We start from the raw sequence: 15,895 nt of genomic DNA, 5'->3' as shown, positions 1-15,895 counted from the left end.
AATATCAACAGAGGATTAACATCAACTCTAACAGAACAAAGCAAATAGTACAGGAATTGTGTTTCTATTCAATTTTGCTTCTTATTGGAAATTAAGTGTATCAAATGGACTAATGTTTCTATTTCCCATTCTTTTCTCATTGTGCCTAAACTACCTCTCTGATTAACATCGATCACTTGCCAACTTGTTTATTCGTATATTCCTTAAGGAAGTAAGATAACCTTGGCTGAACAAAATCTTCCTCCAGCTGCTGCTAGGCAAGTTGACAAAGAACTTACATGCATTAACAGGGTAGTTGAAACACAAGTGGTTCTAAAAATAGGAATTGTAAAGCATGATAATCAAGAATTGATTTCAACTGGCACTCACTCAGCGTTTTCTAGGGGTGCATTGCAAGAGGTGACTATACTGTATGTGGACAATATATATCATGACAAATGTGTAGGCTATTGTGATGATGACTTTTATTTCTTTTAGGGTATGTCTCTATGCCAGACTGTTGTCGTAGGCTCTGTGGTCATTCTTCTGTACTCTTCAAGAGCATGTTATAATTTGGTGGTGATCACCATATCTCAGGATACATTAGAAAGTCCATTTAATTATGGCTGGGATAATCTTTCAGATAAGGTAAGAATCTAGCATGTATTGCGAATCTAAGTGTATAATAATGAAGTTAGCCTGACTAGGAGAATGTTTTAAGTGTTTGACTTACAAACACTTTTATGGAATCTCTAGCCACTATCAGTAATCATACTTCAAAGTTCTATGTTTAAAAATTCTCATTCATATGTGGCAGTTGAAATCATTCTTCAGAGAGAACTTCTCCCAAAGTAGTATTTTCTTTTCTTTTTGTGAATAATATTAACAGTGCATTAAATCTATTGGTTATAAATCTATTTTACTAATTTGTAAAGGATATTGTTTAAGTATCTCTAGATAAGCTGATATTCTGTCATTAGCTAGTAAATATGGTTATGTCTTTAATTTGCTAGGATGAAATTAGTTCTCTCTTACCCAAGAACCACATATAACCTAAATATTTGGCTCAGTTTTAGATGTATGACTTTTATGAAAATCTGACATTGTCAGTCTTGAAAATGGGAGTGCTTTCATAGTTCCTTGGGTATCTAGGTGTTTTCTGTAGTGACTCCTGGTACCCTTGCTATGCATATTTGACCTCCCAGCATTCTCCATCCTTCTGCTAGAAATAGTCTGACCTAGGTGCATGTCATATCTTCATTTATATTAATTTAACTTTGTACTGAATTTAAGCATTCTGGAATGCTATTTTATCAGAATTTTAATTATCTTTCAAAGAAGGAATTTTCACATTTGGTTCCGTGTGGCAGATTCCCTTCACTCCTTTCCCATTTCTCTTTCCCCACATCTATTTGAATAGAAACAAATTCAACATGGAATTTAAGCCCAAAAGCATGTTTTTAAATAGCAACAGAGCTGAGCGACTTGCATGTTACATTTCTCTACAGGTGTAACTCAGGGTAAGTGCGATTATTTTGCCTTTGGAGGAGCTGGAACCTGTAGTCTCTTCTATAACCCTCCTCAGACTATGGGACCTAAACCACCCACACCACTACCCATGTATTAAAAATATTTTCGTAAACTGATGTGTTGAAAAAGTTAATACCTCTTTATTCTACTTAACATCAAAGCATTTTATGATCTTTAAAGAATAAATATCATTACATGAGAAGCCATAAAATATGGAAAATTAATTTAGAGTTCTATGTGCTTGTAAGTTGATCTGTTAACTTACCCTACCTGAAGCAAGTTGTTTGTGGAGGGTGATTCCTTACATGTAAGACTGATTTTAAAACTGCTCGACCATATTCTATTCACAGGCTCACGTAAAAGATGTAAGTGGAGAAGAGTATATTGTATTTGGAATGGTCCTCTTTCTGTGGGAACATGTGCCAGCATGGTCAGTGGTACTGTTTTTCCGGGCACAGAGATTAAACCAGAATTTGGTATGATATCATAACATTACCTAATGCCTGTTCTTATTTTTAAATATAATAGAACATTTATATTGATTTTCTATTTTTGGCAAAAACTAAAAAGGATTATAAATCTCAACCTCCTTTCTTAGTTGAAAAGTAAATCTTCATATTCTATCTACTACAATTGTTCACAGGCACCTGCTGGCATGATAAATAGTCACAGTTATAGTTCCAGAGCATACTTCTTCGACAATCCGAGACGATATGATAGTGATGATGACTTGCCAAGACTGGGAAGTTCAAGAGAAGGAAGGTAGTTGCACTGAATTAGTACCAACATAGATTTTTTTTAAAAGCTTTAACCCAAATATGAAAAGGGTGATTTGCTGATACCTATCAATATATAAGATCATTTAACATTGGCGCATAGAACAGTAAATGTTAAACCCACGATGAGACCTGTACTATAAAGAATTATCATCTGCTCCTAAGTCCATATGTTACCTTTATTTGAGAAATGCCTTTGGGGGTAAAATGGCACCCTTTCATTTCAGGATCCCTCGTTAGTTCAAAGCTGATGGGGGTTGGTGAGCAGAGAAGAAATACTATTATAGTGATTATATATGTTTCCATATCTACTGTGCTGTTCAAAATCCACAGAGAAACCCTAAATAAAACTCCTGGGAAGCTTAGCTACTATAAGAAATCTTCAGTGCCCTCCTTGTTCCAAAATCATTACAAGTCCATACCATTTTAGCTTTGTATCAGTGCAAAGAGAAAGCCTTAATGCACGTTACATAATGCTTTGAGTTTGATATAGCATTTTCTCTAATCCTCACTTCATCTGGACAAGTTACTTAACCTCAATTTTTTGTCTGTTTTTCATCTGTAAAATAGGGATAATAAGAGAACCTATCTGATAGGATTGTTGTGAAGATTGAGTGCATGTGTGTGTAAACATACATATGTGTGTCCTAGAATAAAGCCCAATACATAATAAGCACTATATTACTACTATTATTATCATCTGATAATCAAGTTCTACTAATTTTGAATGGTCTTTATTCATTCTTTTCTAATATGTGATATAGAATCAAGGATATTAGATATAAGTTACTGAATTTTGTAGAAAGCCGTTATTTGGCAAAGAACATAATGCATTAAGAACTAGAGTGCCAACATGAGTTATTATATCCTGATCGCAGTCCTTTTTTGCCCTTTTCTTGCAGTTTATCAAACTCACAAGGTTTGGGCTGGTACGGCACCATGACGGGCTGTGGCGGCAGCGGTTACACTGTCTCTCCCCACCTGCATGGACCTCTGACAGACACTGCTCCTTTGCTGTTCACTTGTAGTAACTTAGATATGAACAGTCACCATAGCTTATACGTGACACCACAAAACTGATGGCATCACCAAGTTGTGATTCTTCAATCATTTTTCATGAATGTGTATATTCAATGTGTTTAAATTCCATCTGCATAAACATTCCATTATCCGTTACAACTGCAAACAAAGCCTGGAAATGTGGCTGAATCCAGTGGAGGACACAGCTGTTACTTTTGACCTCGTCCTGGTAAAATGAAGTACAATGGAAAATCTGGAGCCAGAGAAAAGAAGGATTAGATCTTAAGGGACTTGATGACCTCCAAACATCCTGACTTTGGAATATCAAACGCATATTTGCACTTTTATCTTTGTTCTGAAAGAGTACACTGCAGTCCCCAAAGTCATACCCAGTGTTCACACTGGGATGTTATGTTGTACATCCAATCAGGAGGCAGTTTCCTCACAAAAATCAAAGCCTGTATATCCAGCAGTGTACTCCATGTGGAATTCTTACCCAGTAAAGTTTATAGTGTCAACAGTGCACAGAATGAAGGCATAAAAATGTATCATTCTTTTGAAAGATCTATTGAGAATATGTAATCATTGAAGATAGTTCTTTTAAGCATGATTGTACAGTACTAACTGAAATTATTCAAACAATCATTATAAAGAAATGATACTAGTAATCCTTTACAGTGAGGACCAGCAGTGTTCTTTGGAAAGCCACAGTCATTTCTTCAAGAGCAAAGTATACCAATCAAAATTACGTGGCTACTTTAAGTAGAATTGGACAAGTGATTATCCTGTATGGTTAAGATAATGCAGTAGTTTAAGCATGATTCTTCAAGAAAACAACAGCAATTTTTGTGTAGGGAGATATTGATAGAAACTTCTTAGGACTAAAGTTTACAGATGCATTTAAGAATTATTCAGAAAATATACAATTCTAAGTTAAAACAAGAATACATTTTCAAAGGCATTCAATTAGCTGAAATAAAATATAGCAAATCATACCTATTATTCCTATGAATCAGGATTATCCTCAGGTAAATTAAATCATGATATGTTATTGCAGTGAACTCAAGTGCAATACTTTGTAATACATATAATTCTTCCTTTAGTTTTCATTTTAATATCTTGCATATGAGCAAAAACAAATTAAATTTAATTCAAATTAATTCCAGCACTAGACTAAATGAACAACTCATGTGAAGGTACTAACTAGGTAAGTATAAAAGCCAGTGGTTAACAATATTGGAGTACTTTCAGAATTACATTAAAACTATCTTGAACGTCCTATCTTAGATCTAAAAAATATATATATATATATATATGGTAGGCTAAAGTGATAGAGAATTTTCAAATGCACTTTCTACCAATGTCTATATGGAAAAAAGTAGATGCTAAATACCTCAAGAGCCCAAGGTAAAAGGCAACATTGGGAAGCTGTCACAACATGCTTAAAGATGACTATATATGGTTATTTGCTAATCTATTTCTTCAGAACTGGAACTAATACAACTATCTTTTTCTGTCTTTACTTTGATTAGAAAGTTATATTCTTTTTCTTCTCTTACATAAAACATCTTTCAACTTTTTGATTGATTCAGTAACGTCACAGAAGTATAACAGTATGTGAAACCCCAAGAAAAAAATGAAATTTTTAATGCTTTTGATCTCTTGGGAAGCTGGTACACAGCCAAAGAAATTTCATCTTTTTATCGTACAAAATAATTCTGAATTCAGTCCAAAGCATAAACTTTACATGTCACTTTGGATTTATAGTAAATTCTTTCAATGCAACCAAATTATTTAAAAATTTATAGTATAGAATTTATAGGTCATAACAGGACAACATACCATGCACTTACCTGAGTGTATTTTTACTGCAACTTCAGTTACTGGGTTTCTTTTCAGAATGCCAACTATTTATTTTCTTAATAATGTTAGGTATTTAATTATCTAGAGCTAACTAAGAAGATGTGTTGCCTTTGTTAATCCTTGGGGTTCAAAGTGATACATGTTTTCTAGGAAAGCTTCCCCAGACTTCCTTACATAATGCTCCTATTTGACCAGATAAGTGAGGATTACTTTTTAAAAATATTTCAGATAAAATAACCTGCTTTTTTCAGTTGCATTAGTTGATCCTTCCAAATCTGAGATTTGTAAATTCCTTATCCTTGACCAGGGAACCTGAATTCTTGCATTTGTCTCCTTGTAGACATCTCCCACAATAAATCACCAAAGACAAAGAAAGATAAGCTTCTGGCCCAGTTTTTGCTTAAAAATTCCAAAGCACTAGGAGCACTTTAAGTCTGGTCTTGAAAGAAGGAGTTGTTTATCAAATCAAAGGGCTATCGATCCCCTGTTCATCCTGCACTGAAGCACATGATGACAATTTCAAACCTTCTTTTTGGTTCACTAACTAGAAAAGAGAATTTCATTGCTTAAGTGTATAATTCTACAGTGATTAGCAGTACTTGTTTTTATTGTTTCATTTGGATGGTCATTAACTTTGAAACTCTTGCCACTCACTATAGCTGGTAGTAGTTTTATGAAAGATGTAATTTATAGCTAAAGTGGCTTTTTTAAGCATAGCTGCCTTTTTTATTGTTTAACAGTGTTTCTCAGCTATAAAATCAGTGTCAAACTGGTTATAAAAGTATAGCTGTGGCCAATGAATGTATTTATTTGTTTCACTAAATTGTAACAAAACACTACTGTTAAAAATAAAAGTGTTTGTGCTTTTATTTGGAGGTCTGGTTTTCTTAATCTCTTTTAACAGACTACACCCATTGAGTTTCTGTCATGTAAGTATAAGAAGCCAACCACAGGAAAGAGGAAAATACCTAGAGTTACAAATGACAGCTTACTTTTAGTGAGCTTGTAATTACAGATGTTCCTTGGCTTGTCCTAAGTGAAAAAATGCATCTGATACAGCTGGCCTAGAACATCGCAGCCTAGACTAGCCTTCCTTCCATTCAGTTCAGTTCAGTCGCTCAGTCCTGTCCGACTCTGCGACCCCGTGAACCGCAGCACACCAGGCCTCCCTGTCCATCACCGACTCCCGCAGTTTACTCAAACTCATGTCCGTCGAGTCGGTGACGCCATCCAACCAACATGCTCAAAACACTTACATTAAACTACAGTTGGGCAAAACCATCTAACACAAAGCCTGTTTTGTAATAGAGTGTTGAATATCATGTATAATTTATTGAACACTGTACTGAAAGTGAAAAACAGAACGGTTGTAATTGGTAGGGAACGGTTGTGTATGGGTTGTTTACCCCTGTGACTGCGTGGCTGAGGGGGGTGCTGCCACCGCCCCAAATCATGAGAGAGGTCCCTGCTGCGTATCACTAGCCGGGGGGACGGGGGACAAAGTTCAAAAGTGGAAGTACAGTTTCTATTGAATGTGTATTGCTTTTGCACTGTTGTCAAGTTGAAACATCTAAAGTCGAACTACTGTATAAGTGGATAACTATGTACTGAACATTGAGATAACTGTATGTACAACATTAGCTGTACACTAGTGTTACACACTAATTCGATATGAAATGCCTTACTTTAAAATACCAGTGTTATTAGATAGTATGTGCATACGTGCTAAGTCACTTCAGTTACGTCTGACTCTGCGACCCTATGGACTATACGGCCCGCCAGTCTCCTCTGTCCATGGGATTCTCCAGGCAAGAATACTGGAGTGGGTTGCTGTGCCCTCCTCTAGGGGATCTTCCTGAACCAGGGATCGAACCTGCGTCTCTTACATCTACCTGCATTGGCAGGTGGGTTCTTTACCACTAGCGCCACCTGGGAAGCACCATCTGGGAAGCCCATATTAGATAGTACATGTTTATTCAAACATTAAGCTGAGAAAAATCCTTGTGTGAAATAACTTACAACACCTCTCTCCTTCCCCTTAGATTCTTATACAGGTAGAAATTTATCTAGCTCATAATCCTGGGCAGCTTTTCTTTGATTATTCAAGAAATTCTTCAGGAATGTTTTCCCCTGAAAAAAGAGTTCTTACCATTTTTTCCATAATAGGCCCCTTTCATAACTTGCCAAAACCACACCAAATTTCTAAGATAGTTTCAGAAGCTTTATTGATCACCTAAAGTCCAGAAATCCTTGGGTGCCTACTGACTTACTGTGAAGAATATTTGGAGTGAAGGTATGATCACTAGCGATAATAAAGTTGTCATTTTAAAAGCAATTTATTCAACAAACATTTATTAAGTGTTCATATGCCAAAAACTATGCTGTGGAGATGCAAACATGGATAAAGTTCCTTTTCCTGCCCTTAAGGAGCTCACATTCTAGTAAAGGAGACTTTAAAAAACAAAAACAATACAGTACATTAAGTGACAGTAGAGGTAGGTTGTAATACAGTGGTGTCACAAAAGAACTTAGATGATCCTCCCTGGATGGAGCAAGGGCGAATTCACAGAAGTGATCGCTATGCTGGACCTGCAAGGATACACAGAAGTTTCCCAGGTGGGGAAGGATGGCTAGGGCACTTGTTAGAGAACAGCAGGCACCGAGGTGTGGAGGCCTGACGATGCTGCATCTGAAGAACTGTAAGTCAGCTTTAGCAGAACATGAGGTTGGCGGAAACAGAAAGACCCCTATCAGAGCACTTTGTCCACCAAGGAAAGAGGTCTGGTTTCCTCCTAAAGGGTCATGAGTTCACTGTGTGTTAAGCAGGGAGTAACAGTGTGAGGGTGCTTCTAGAGAGCCCACTTTGGTAACATTGTGAAGCAAGAGAGAGGAGACAGGTCAGGTACAAGGAAAAAGGTTTGTACTTTAGGGAAGAGCAATGAAAGTGGAAAGACAGTGATATATCAGAGATATGGAAATAAAGTCCATAGAGATTAGACACTGGCTGGACAGGGGAGTGGAAGGGTTAGCCTAGAGAATTTAGATGATGATGGTTCTAAAATTAACCAAAGGAAGGAGCATAAGAGTAGGTTTGGGGCAGAACTTTTTAAGATACACACAGGTGTCTGTGGGAAACCAAGTGAAGATGCGTAGAAGGCAGATGGTCTGAGAAGTTTAGGCTAAAGATACGGATTTAGAGGTCACTGAATTGGAAGGACTCAAGAGTGAGAAGTGACAGTGTTGAAGACAGCAGGAATAAAAGCCTGAGGAATAACTTAAACACTACATGAAAAGAGGCACTCAGAAGTGAGGGAAATATAAGAAACCTGGTGGAAAAGAGATTTTTAAGGAAGGGGCTCTCAACAGTGTCAAATGCAGAAAAAAAGTCAAGAAACAGCTTGTGAATCAAACCATAGATTTAGAATTGGGATTTTAGACTTCAAAAGACAAGATTGTTAACTACTAAGAAAAAAAGCCAAATTTCAGTTAAAGGAGCAAGTGGAGGGGGACAAAGTGAAGACAGGAATATTCTTTCAAAAGTGTGGCTTTACAAAAAGAGGGAGTAGGGGCATGAGATGAGAGAGAGTTACACAGGCAAAATAACCACTGAAACCCATCTACCAAATTTTCAGAGTACCACAAATGTCCTTACACTTCTATATTTGGTGCTCACTTCATAGTCTTTTGAGTCTCTAAGAATACTGACTCCATAGTAGGTTAATATCTTTCTTTTCCTGCCCTATTCAAATTAGGGGGGAAAACATATATTATTAAACTTAGTTCTGTGATAATTAATTTAAATATATTGAATACATTTTCATACATTCACTTAACAAATATTTATTGGACACCTACTATGTGCTTGACACTGTATCAGGCTGTAGGGACATAAAGAAGAAAAAGCATACAGTAGTGTTAAGTAGCGTTTCTAAGCCATTATATAAATAAACCCTGCTTTATTAATAATGTTACATCTCAACCTGATATACCTGCTAAGACATACAGAAAGGGCCCATGATTTTGAGGTATACATTTCCCTTTTTCCTACAATTACCATGTGCTGTAAATTCCTAAACCCCTTCAAATATTTTTTATCATTGAAGATCTTCCCTTCAAGACTTCTAAAAATTACAGTTTAGTTATGGGGAGAAGAAAGAAATGAATGTCACATACAAAACCCCCAAATTTTATGCCTATGACTATATAGCATTAAAAGGGTAACAAAATTCAAAAAAGAATTTTAGATTGGAACTCAAAATGATTCCTTATTCTAAGGCTTATAGTAGTATATAGTTCCAGATATTTTTCCTGAAAAAAAAATCATTGAAACATTATTCATATTATACATGGTTCAAAGGACATGATGCCTATAACTGACTCTTCAAATGATTAAGAAAAAAACAATATATGCATGTATATATACAGAGAAAGCATGAGAAAGAAAGCAAATATGAACAATTAAGGTATCTGGTAAAAGAGTTCTTTGTATTGATACTATCCTGGAAACATTTCTATAAATTTGAAATTATATAAAAATAAAAAGTTTCCCCAAATTTTTATTCAGAATCAGGGAAAGTACTATGAGAATAAATATATAAATCTATTCAACTTTTCACACTGTTTAGAAATTCCTTACACCCTTGAATTATCACTGTATCTTTCTACACACCAAAATAAGCCAATCAAAATAGCAAAATAATTTTAAAAGTGATTTGTTTCATACCAATGTATTGTAGGGTTGCCAAATAAAACACAGGACTCCCAGGTAAATCCCAGGTAAAGGAGGAATAATTTTTTGGTATAAGTTTGTCCCACATTACATGCAACATACTTATATTAAAAAACTGTTGTTTATCTGAAATTCAAATTTAAGGAGGCATTCTGTATTTTCGTTACTAAATCTGTTCACCCTAAATGTTGAACATTTAGGCTGTTAATAATGGGTCATAACATTCTCCTATAAGCACTTTTCACATTGGCCACAGTTTATATTATGTCTTCTTACACAAAATTCTAGTTTGAGAGACTTAAAACATCATTTACTTAGATTTACCTTATGTGAATTTGATAATCCTGATGATTTTACTTAATATTAAACATTAAAGATGTACCACATTATCAAAGTTTTACTTTTACTCACAATAATATTACACATAGATGTAACATAATTTAAAAAATTGTTATTTAAAACAACATAATTCCCTTTTACAAAAGCAGCTTTATATAAAACGTTTGACTTAAGACTCTCATTGCTATTTATGCCTTTGAATGAAATTCCATTCTTTGGCCTCCACTGTCCAGAAACAGGCACTTTTCAACTTGCTTTCTTTAATGAATATTTTGTAACAAGTTCCTGAAGTTTTCTAATTCTTTCACACTTGTTGAAATTCTGTAAACAAAATAAATTTCACTCAGAAACTATTTTAGATAACTTTTCTCTACAAGTTATTCACTTTGCATTTTCAGAACACAGAAAAAAATGTTAATTTATTTCAGCAAACATAAACGTGCATAAAACATTTACTCTGTTTTGATGCACTTTTGTTCTTAATTTGACATATTAAAACTAAAATAACATTCCCCAGAAATCAGTTATTTTTAATTAGTCACAACTAAGTATTAAAGTTTCAAAGTACAAAATTATAAAGTACATAAGTATCGTATTTTTAAGTATTCATAAGTATATTTATATGCTTAGTATTTAAAATATATAGGTATACTTTATACCTATATATAAAGTATAGGTATATACTTTATAAAGTACATAAGAATTAAAATATGTATTTTAAATATGCATAAGTATATGAACACTTAAACTAATCAATTTACCATATTTATTAAATAAACATACAAAGAATCAAAGCCTTTGGACTATAAAGAGTGAGAACAGTAAATGTGTGACCAAATTGTTTTCACTAACTTTTATAAAAAGTTTGTTATTTTAAGTATACTTTAGCTCTGTTCTCCACCATGAAAAAAATAGTAAAATACTCAAATATAACTGTCAAGCATCTGTGTACTAAAGAATAATTTTGAAGGTCAATTATTAAATCACAATTTTTTAAGTGAAGAAATATAGTACTTAGAAAATGTTAGTTTGTTTTTTTTTTTATAAATCTCTGCATTCTTTAGATATGATAGGCCAGGAGGAAATGCATCTGTACTTAAATTTTATAATGTAAGTTCCTAATTTTAAGTTTATTTTCTAATCATTTTGATGAAAATTATTTTTAAAAGCATGATTAGCCTTTTTACACAATGGCAAATTCACAAATTTTATATGTACACCTACATTACACAACATGATTTTTTCTAGGACCTTCAAAAAAACATTTGGGTAGCACTATAGATTAGAAAAAATTTACAAATTCCCTAAGATGAATACTGAAGCACTCAGTGAATTTAATAATGATTACAAGAATCAAGAGGTGACAATAAAGAATATCATCTAATGATTGCACGTATCTACAAAGTTAAAGTATTTCATAAGATCACAGAATTTTGTAGTGAGATAATTTCACTAAACAGGATATTTCCTACCCAGTTTTATCTGAGAGTATATGTGTTGCATTAGACTTACTTGGCTAGCAAAAAAAATTTTGGTGCAAACTAACCTTCCAAATGCATTAAATAATGATACTATTTCTTGTCTGGTTAGATGGAATTCATAACTGGGTCCACTTTCTGGCATATTTGCAATCAGTTTCTCAGAAAACAAGATCTTCAGAGCAGTGCCCAAACCCTGAGTCTATAACAGAAATAAGAAAAAAAGAAATATCAGAAAGTTCCTTGTGCAAAGAAAGAAAACAGGACTGAGCTTGATATGCTTACCTGAAGCTTTCCCCACAGTCGACATTTCAAACAACCAACACAATCCATGATTCTTGAAATATTTCTAAAATGCAGTCGAAAGTCCTCCTAAGAATAATTTAAAATTTTATTAAGATGTAGTATATGGTCAAATACTAAGTATCTCTAAGTGCCTTCTATGTGCCTCACTGTGTGCAAGGCACTGGAGAGCACCAAAGAAGGGAAGAAAACGGAAATCAGTGTACACGGAACACCTCCTACACACCACAGTCTTTACATATGCAATTATATCTCACCTTCACCACAAAAGCAAAAGTGAAAGTCGCTCAGTCGTGTCCGACTCTGCAACCCCACCAACTATACAGTGCATGGAATTCTCCAGAATACTGCAATGGATAGCCTTTCCCTTCTCCAGGGGATCCTTCCAACCCAGGGATCTAACCTAAGTCTTCCGCGTTGCAGGCAGATTCTTTACCAGCTAAGCCACCAGGGAACCCCAAGGTATGATTACAATCTACACCTAATGAATTAAAAACATAAGGTCCAGAGAAGCTAGGTAACTTGCTCAAATTCCCATATCTAGTAAATAGCAAATCCAAACCCCAGGACTGCCTGCCTCCCAAACTAGATTGTCTGTAAATGTACACAAAGTAACTGAGTTGAGATGTTTTATTGTATGTGATTATTAACCATATGTCAATATCAGGGGAGGGGCAGAGGTTGTATGACATCATTGACCAAAAAAGAAAAAAAGGAAGGGAGAAAGGAATAGATAATGGAGGGAACAACAAGTAAAAACCTTTGGTTTCATAATAGTTAAATGAAAGCCCTTCTCTCTGGTATTAGGAAAAACAACCAGATCTTTTACCATTTATTATTATCATACATACTTTATTATCATACAAAAATCTATAGAATATAGTGAGATCCATGTACCCTTCACCAAGTTTCAGAGAGAAACTCATTAAACTCATCCAAAAGCAGCATATGTCTTTAAGGGGTAAGGAAGAAAGAAAGGAAGCCAAGAACATACCCTTCTTTCACACCAGTGGAAATTATTAACTAATTCTCCAATGACTCCCCTGTCCTGAATTTACAGTGGAATCCAGGCTTACAGTACTTGAAGCAGGAAATCTGACATACATTTCAGATGAAACATTCATTATATCAAATAGCCTATAATTTGGTAAGTATATAATATTTTGTTTGTTTTTATTGTGCTAAACCACACACTGAGCTCAATCAGAAGAGAACATAAGCAAAGATCTAAAAATGGGAATAAATCAGCAAAGACTGGAACCTACTATTCAAAGCAGACCTCAGTTCACTCTGGAGACAGTCTTTCCCCAGATGCGTCATTCAGCCTGAGACTTTGAAACAGTCAACAGCCGTACCATGTAAAAGATTTATAATAAGGTCCCAGGTCTTATACCTTATTAATTTAATACAAAGCCAAAATTATTAATATTAAATGTTACCACTTGTTAGCAATATTCTATATCGTGTGTTTCTATACCCTTTGGAATAAGTAAGAAGTAATTCTAATTTTCAACTTAGTTTTAAAAAACTTTACCCAGCAATACTACTCTAAGTAGATTTTTGGTGATTTGAGGTTTCCTTTAAACTTGTATTTCAACTTCAAATTAAAGAAAACTCACACTTTTAATAAGAATAACGGAAACAGAGCACTAAAATTACTCTGAAGTTGATGTTCCCATCCTATAGGTGCTGACCTCTGGAGGATTTATAGTTGGTGTAAAAGTCTACAAAATCCCTGAGTAGACAAGTATTTGTATATAGACAGAACAAATAGCTCACATGTACACACTATAAATTTCCAAATGGATATAAATGTCATGGTCAATAAAACACAGCTTTTATGTTACAAGTGTCAATAAATGCATGGTGGATTTTGGCAGTTATATTTTCACTAATAAAACACTATTATCATGTGGAAAGGCATGAAAGCTCTTGACTTAGACTGCTAGTTTTAAAGCTTGGAAATCTCTAAACAATGTGCATGCTTTTGTACACAGTGTCTAAACTCAGTATCTGAATCTATGTTCACTAATTCAAATACTTGAATGGAGCAGCTCTTGAGTCTTTCTACAACATATATGGAGAATAAATGTGGTTGCTTAACAAGAGTCAAATGAACATTGCAAAATTAAAAGCGAGCACAAATGCTTAAATGAACATAATATAAAAGAACCAAGTTAATAAGCTAGAAATTTACCAGACCAGAACAAAGAGAAAATCCTTATGACTTCCACAAATAACAGTCCATGTCCAATAAGCTGAGTACATTCTAAAATTAACTCAGATTAGAAAAATGTATTAGCCTTAAAATAAACAGACCCTAAATCACTTACAAATTCTCCTTGTTCATATACATAGTTTTAAGATCAATACTAAAAATTACAGTCAGTGAGTAGAATGATCAAACATTCTGTGGTTTAACCACATTGATCATTGATCTATATTCAGTGAAACCAACTGGCCAAAAAACAATTCTCACCCAATTCTCAGATGTTCTATAAGCCTTCAAGTGAGATCCTATTCTGTGTTGAAGTGAACACTGAACACTTCTCTTTCATACAAATCCTCTACTTATAACCATACACTGATAGAGTGTAAAGGAGACAAGAAGAGATATTAAAATATACTTATGTGACTATTCAAATCCGTGATGTTCACTATAAACCATAATTTCAAAAAAAGTAAATACTGATGTTAAGAAGCTTCATTGGTGTTTTATTCTTTTCTTGTAAAAGGACTCAGAAAAATTATCTGTTAAATTTCATAGGCTATCAAAGCTGAGTATTTCAGAGTTTTGATAAAATTAAAACAATGTGAGAAATATTTCTAATCTGCACAATATAAAACAAGTAGATGTCAAAACATTCTCTCCATAAACCAGCAAGTCTACTAAAAATAATACAGATATCAAAAATAGTAGGAAAAAAAAGTCATTACAGCATCTTCCCCTCACTTCTAAGTTCCTGGAAGCTGTTTGTAGGTTATATAAGCACTGAGGTATGTATTTCTAGCTAGGATGCTTTAAGCAGGAGGTAGATGGGCAGTCAAAAATAACTAGTATCTAACAGCAAAAAAAAACAAGAGTGCAAAAAGTATTTTGTTTGCAAGCTATGAAAAATCAGGTTCTTTCTATATCGAAAGAAACAAAAAATTAGAAACAAAGAGAGACTGTCATAAATATTCTGATGAAACCACATCAAGTCCACTTCTACTGAGGACCACCTGCTTTACTTATTTAAACCTTTATCATTGAGAACAATAATATAATTTTACTTAAGTCTTCAAAGTGAAAGTGAAAGCCGATCAGTCATGTCCAACTCTTTGCGACCCCATGGACTGTGTACAGTCCCTGGGATTCTCCAGGCCAGGATACTGGAGTGGGTAGCCTTTCCCTTCTCCAGGGGAACTTCCCAATCCAGGGATCAAACCCACATTGCAGGCATGTTCTTTACCAGCTGAGCCACAAGGGAAGCCCTTCTAAGTCTTCAAAAAGACTTAGAAATCCCTTGAGGATGGAAGCCATCTCTCCCTTTAATGACAAAAATCACACTCCACACACAACGAGCGTTTAATAAATCTTTTCAATGAAATTTCTTATTTGTTGTATTTTGAGGCGAATAGGCACAAAGATGGTCTTGCCTCCATTAAGAGGCAAGACAAAGACCAGAACCCATCCTGTGCGATCTCAGGTCTTCTGTTCTTTCCAGGACTGCCTGCCGACGTACCTAAATGCCTTTGTGTGTGCAGTCACTCACTTGTGTCTGACTTGTCGTGGCCCCATGGACTGTAGCCCACCAGGCTCTTCTGTCCCTGGAATTTTCCAGGCAAGAATACTGGAGTGGGTCGCCATTTCCTTCGCCAGGGGATCTTCCCAACCC

General features: G+C 34.8%; 2 protein-coding genes across 2 annotated transcripts in view; one reads left to right on the top strand and one right to left on the bottom strand.

Annotated features, from left to right (window-relative positions):
* The window catches only part of GPR137C (G protein-coupled receptor 137C), a 58,851-nt gene extending 52,820 nt beyond the window's left edge, over positions 1–6,031 (top strand). The window contains exons 4-7 of the mRNA XM_043470778.1: positions 478–627; positions 1,860–1,985; positions 2,153–2,271; positions 3,188–6,031. Of these exons, the coding sequence (XP_043326713.1) occupies positions 478–627; positions 1,860–1,985; positions 2,153–2,271; positions 3,188–3,365 (573 nt within the window). The 3' untranslated portion in view covers positions 3,366–6,031. The remainder of the gene's footprint in view (positions 1–477; positions 628–1,859; positions 1,986–2,152; positions 2,272–3,187) is intronic.
* A 1,472-nt stretch (positions 6,032–7,503) lies between these two features.
* The window catches only part of ERO1A (endoplasmic reticulum oxidoreductase 1 alpha), a 50,664-nt gene continuing 42,272 nt past the window's right edge, over positions 7,504–15,895 (bottom strand). Inside the window, exons 14-16 of the mRNA XM_043470777.1 lie at positions 12,000–12,086; positions 11,783–11,916; positions 7,504–10,557 (exon numbers count right to left, since the gene is read on the bottom strand). Of these exons, the coding sequence (XP_043326712.1) occupies positions 10,497–10,557; positions 11,783–11,916; positions 12,000–12,086 (282 nt within the window). The 3' untranslated portion in view covers positions 7,504–10,496. The remainder of the gene's footprint in view (positions 10,558–11,782; positions 11,917–11,999; positions 12,087–15,895) is intronic.

Source organism: Cervus canadensis, chromosome 6 (assembly GCF_019320065.1).
Source record: "Cervus canadensis isolate Bull #8, Minnesota chromosome 6, ASM1932006v1, whole genome shotgun sequence".
Lineage (NCBI taxonomy): Eukaryota > Metazoa > Chordata > Mammalia > Artiodactyla > Cervidae > Cervus > Cervus canadensis.
This window is presented reverse-complemented; position numbering and strand designations above follow the sequence as displayed.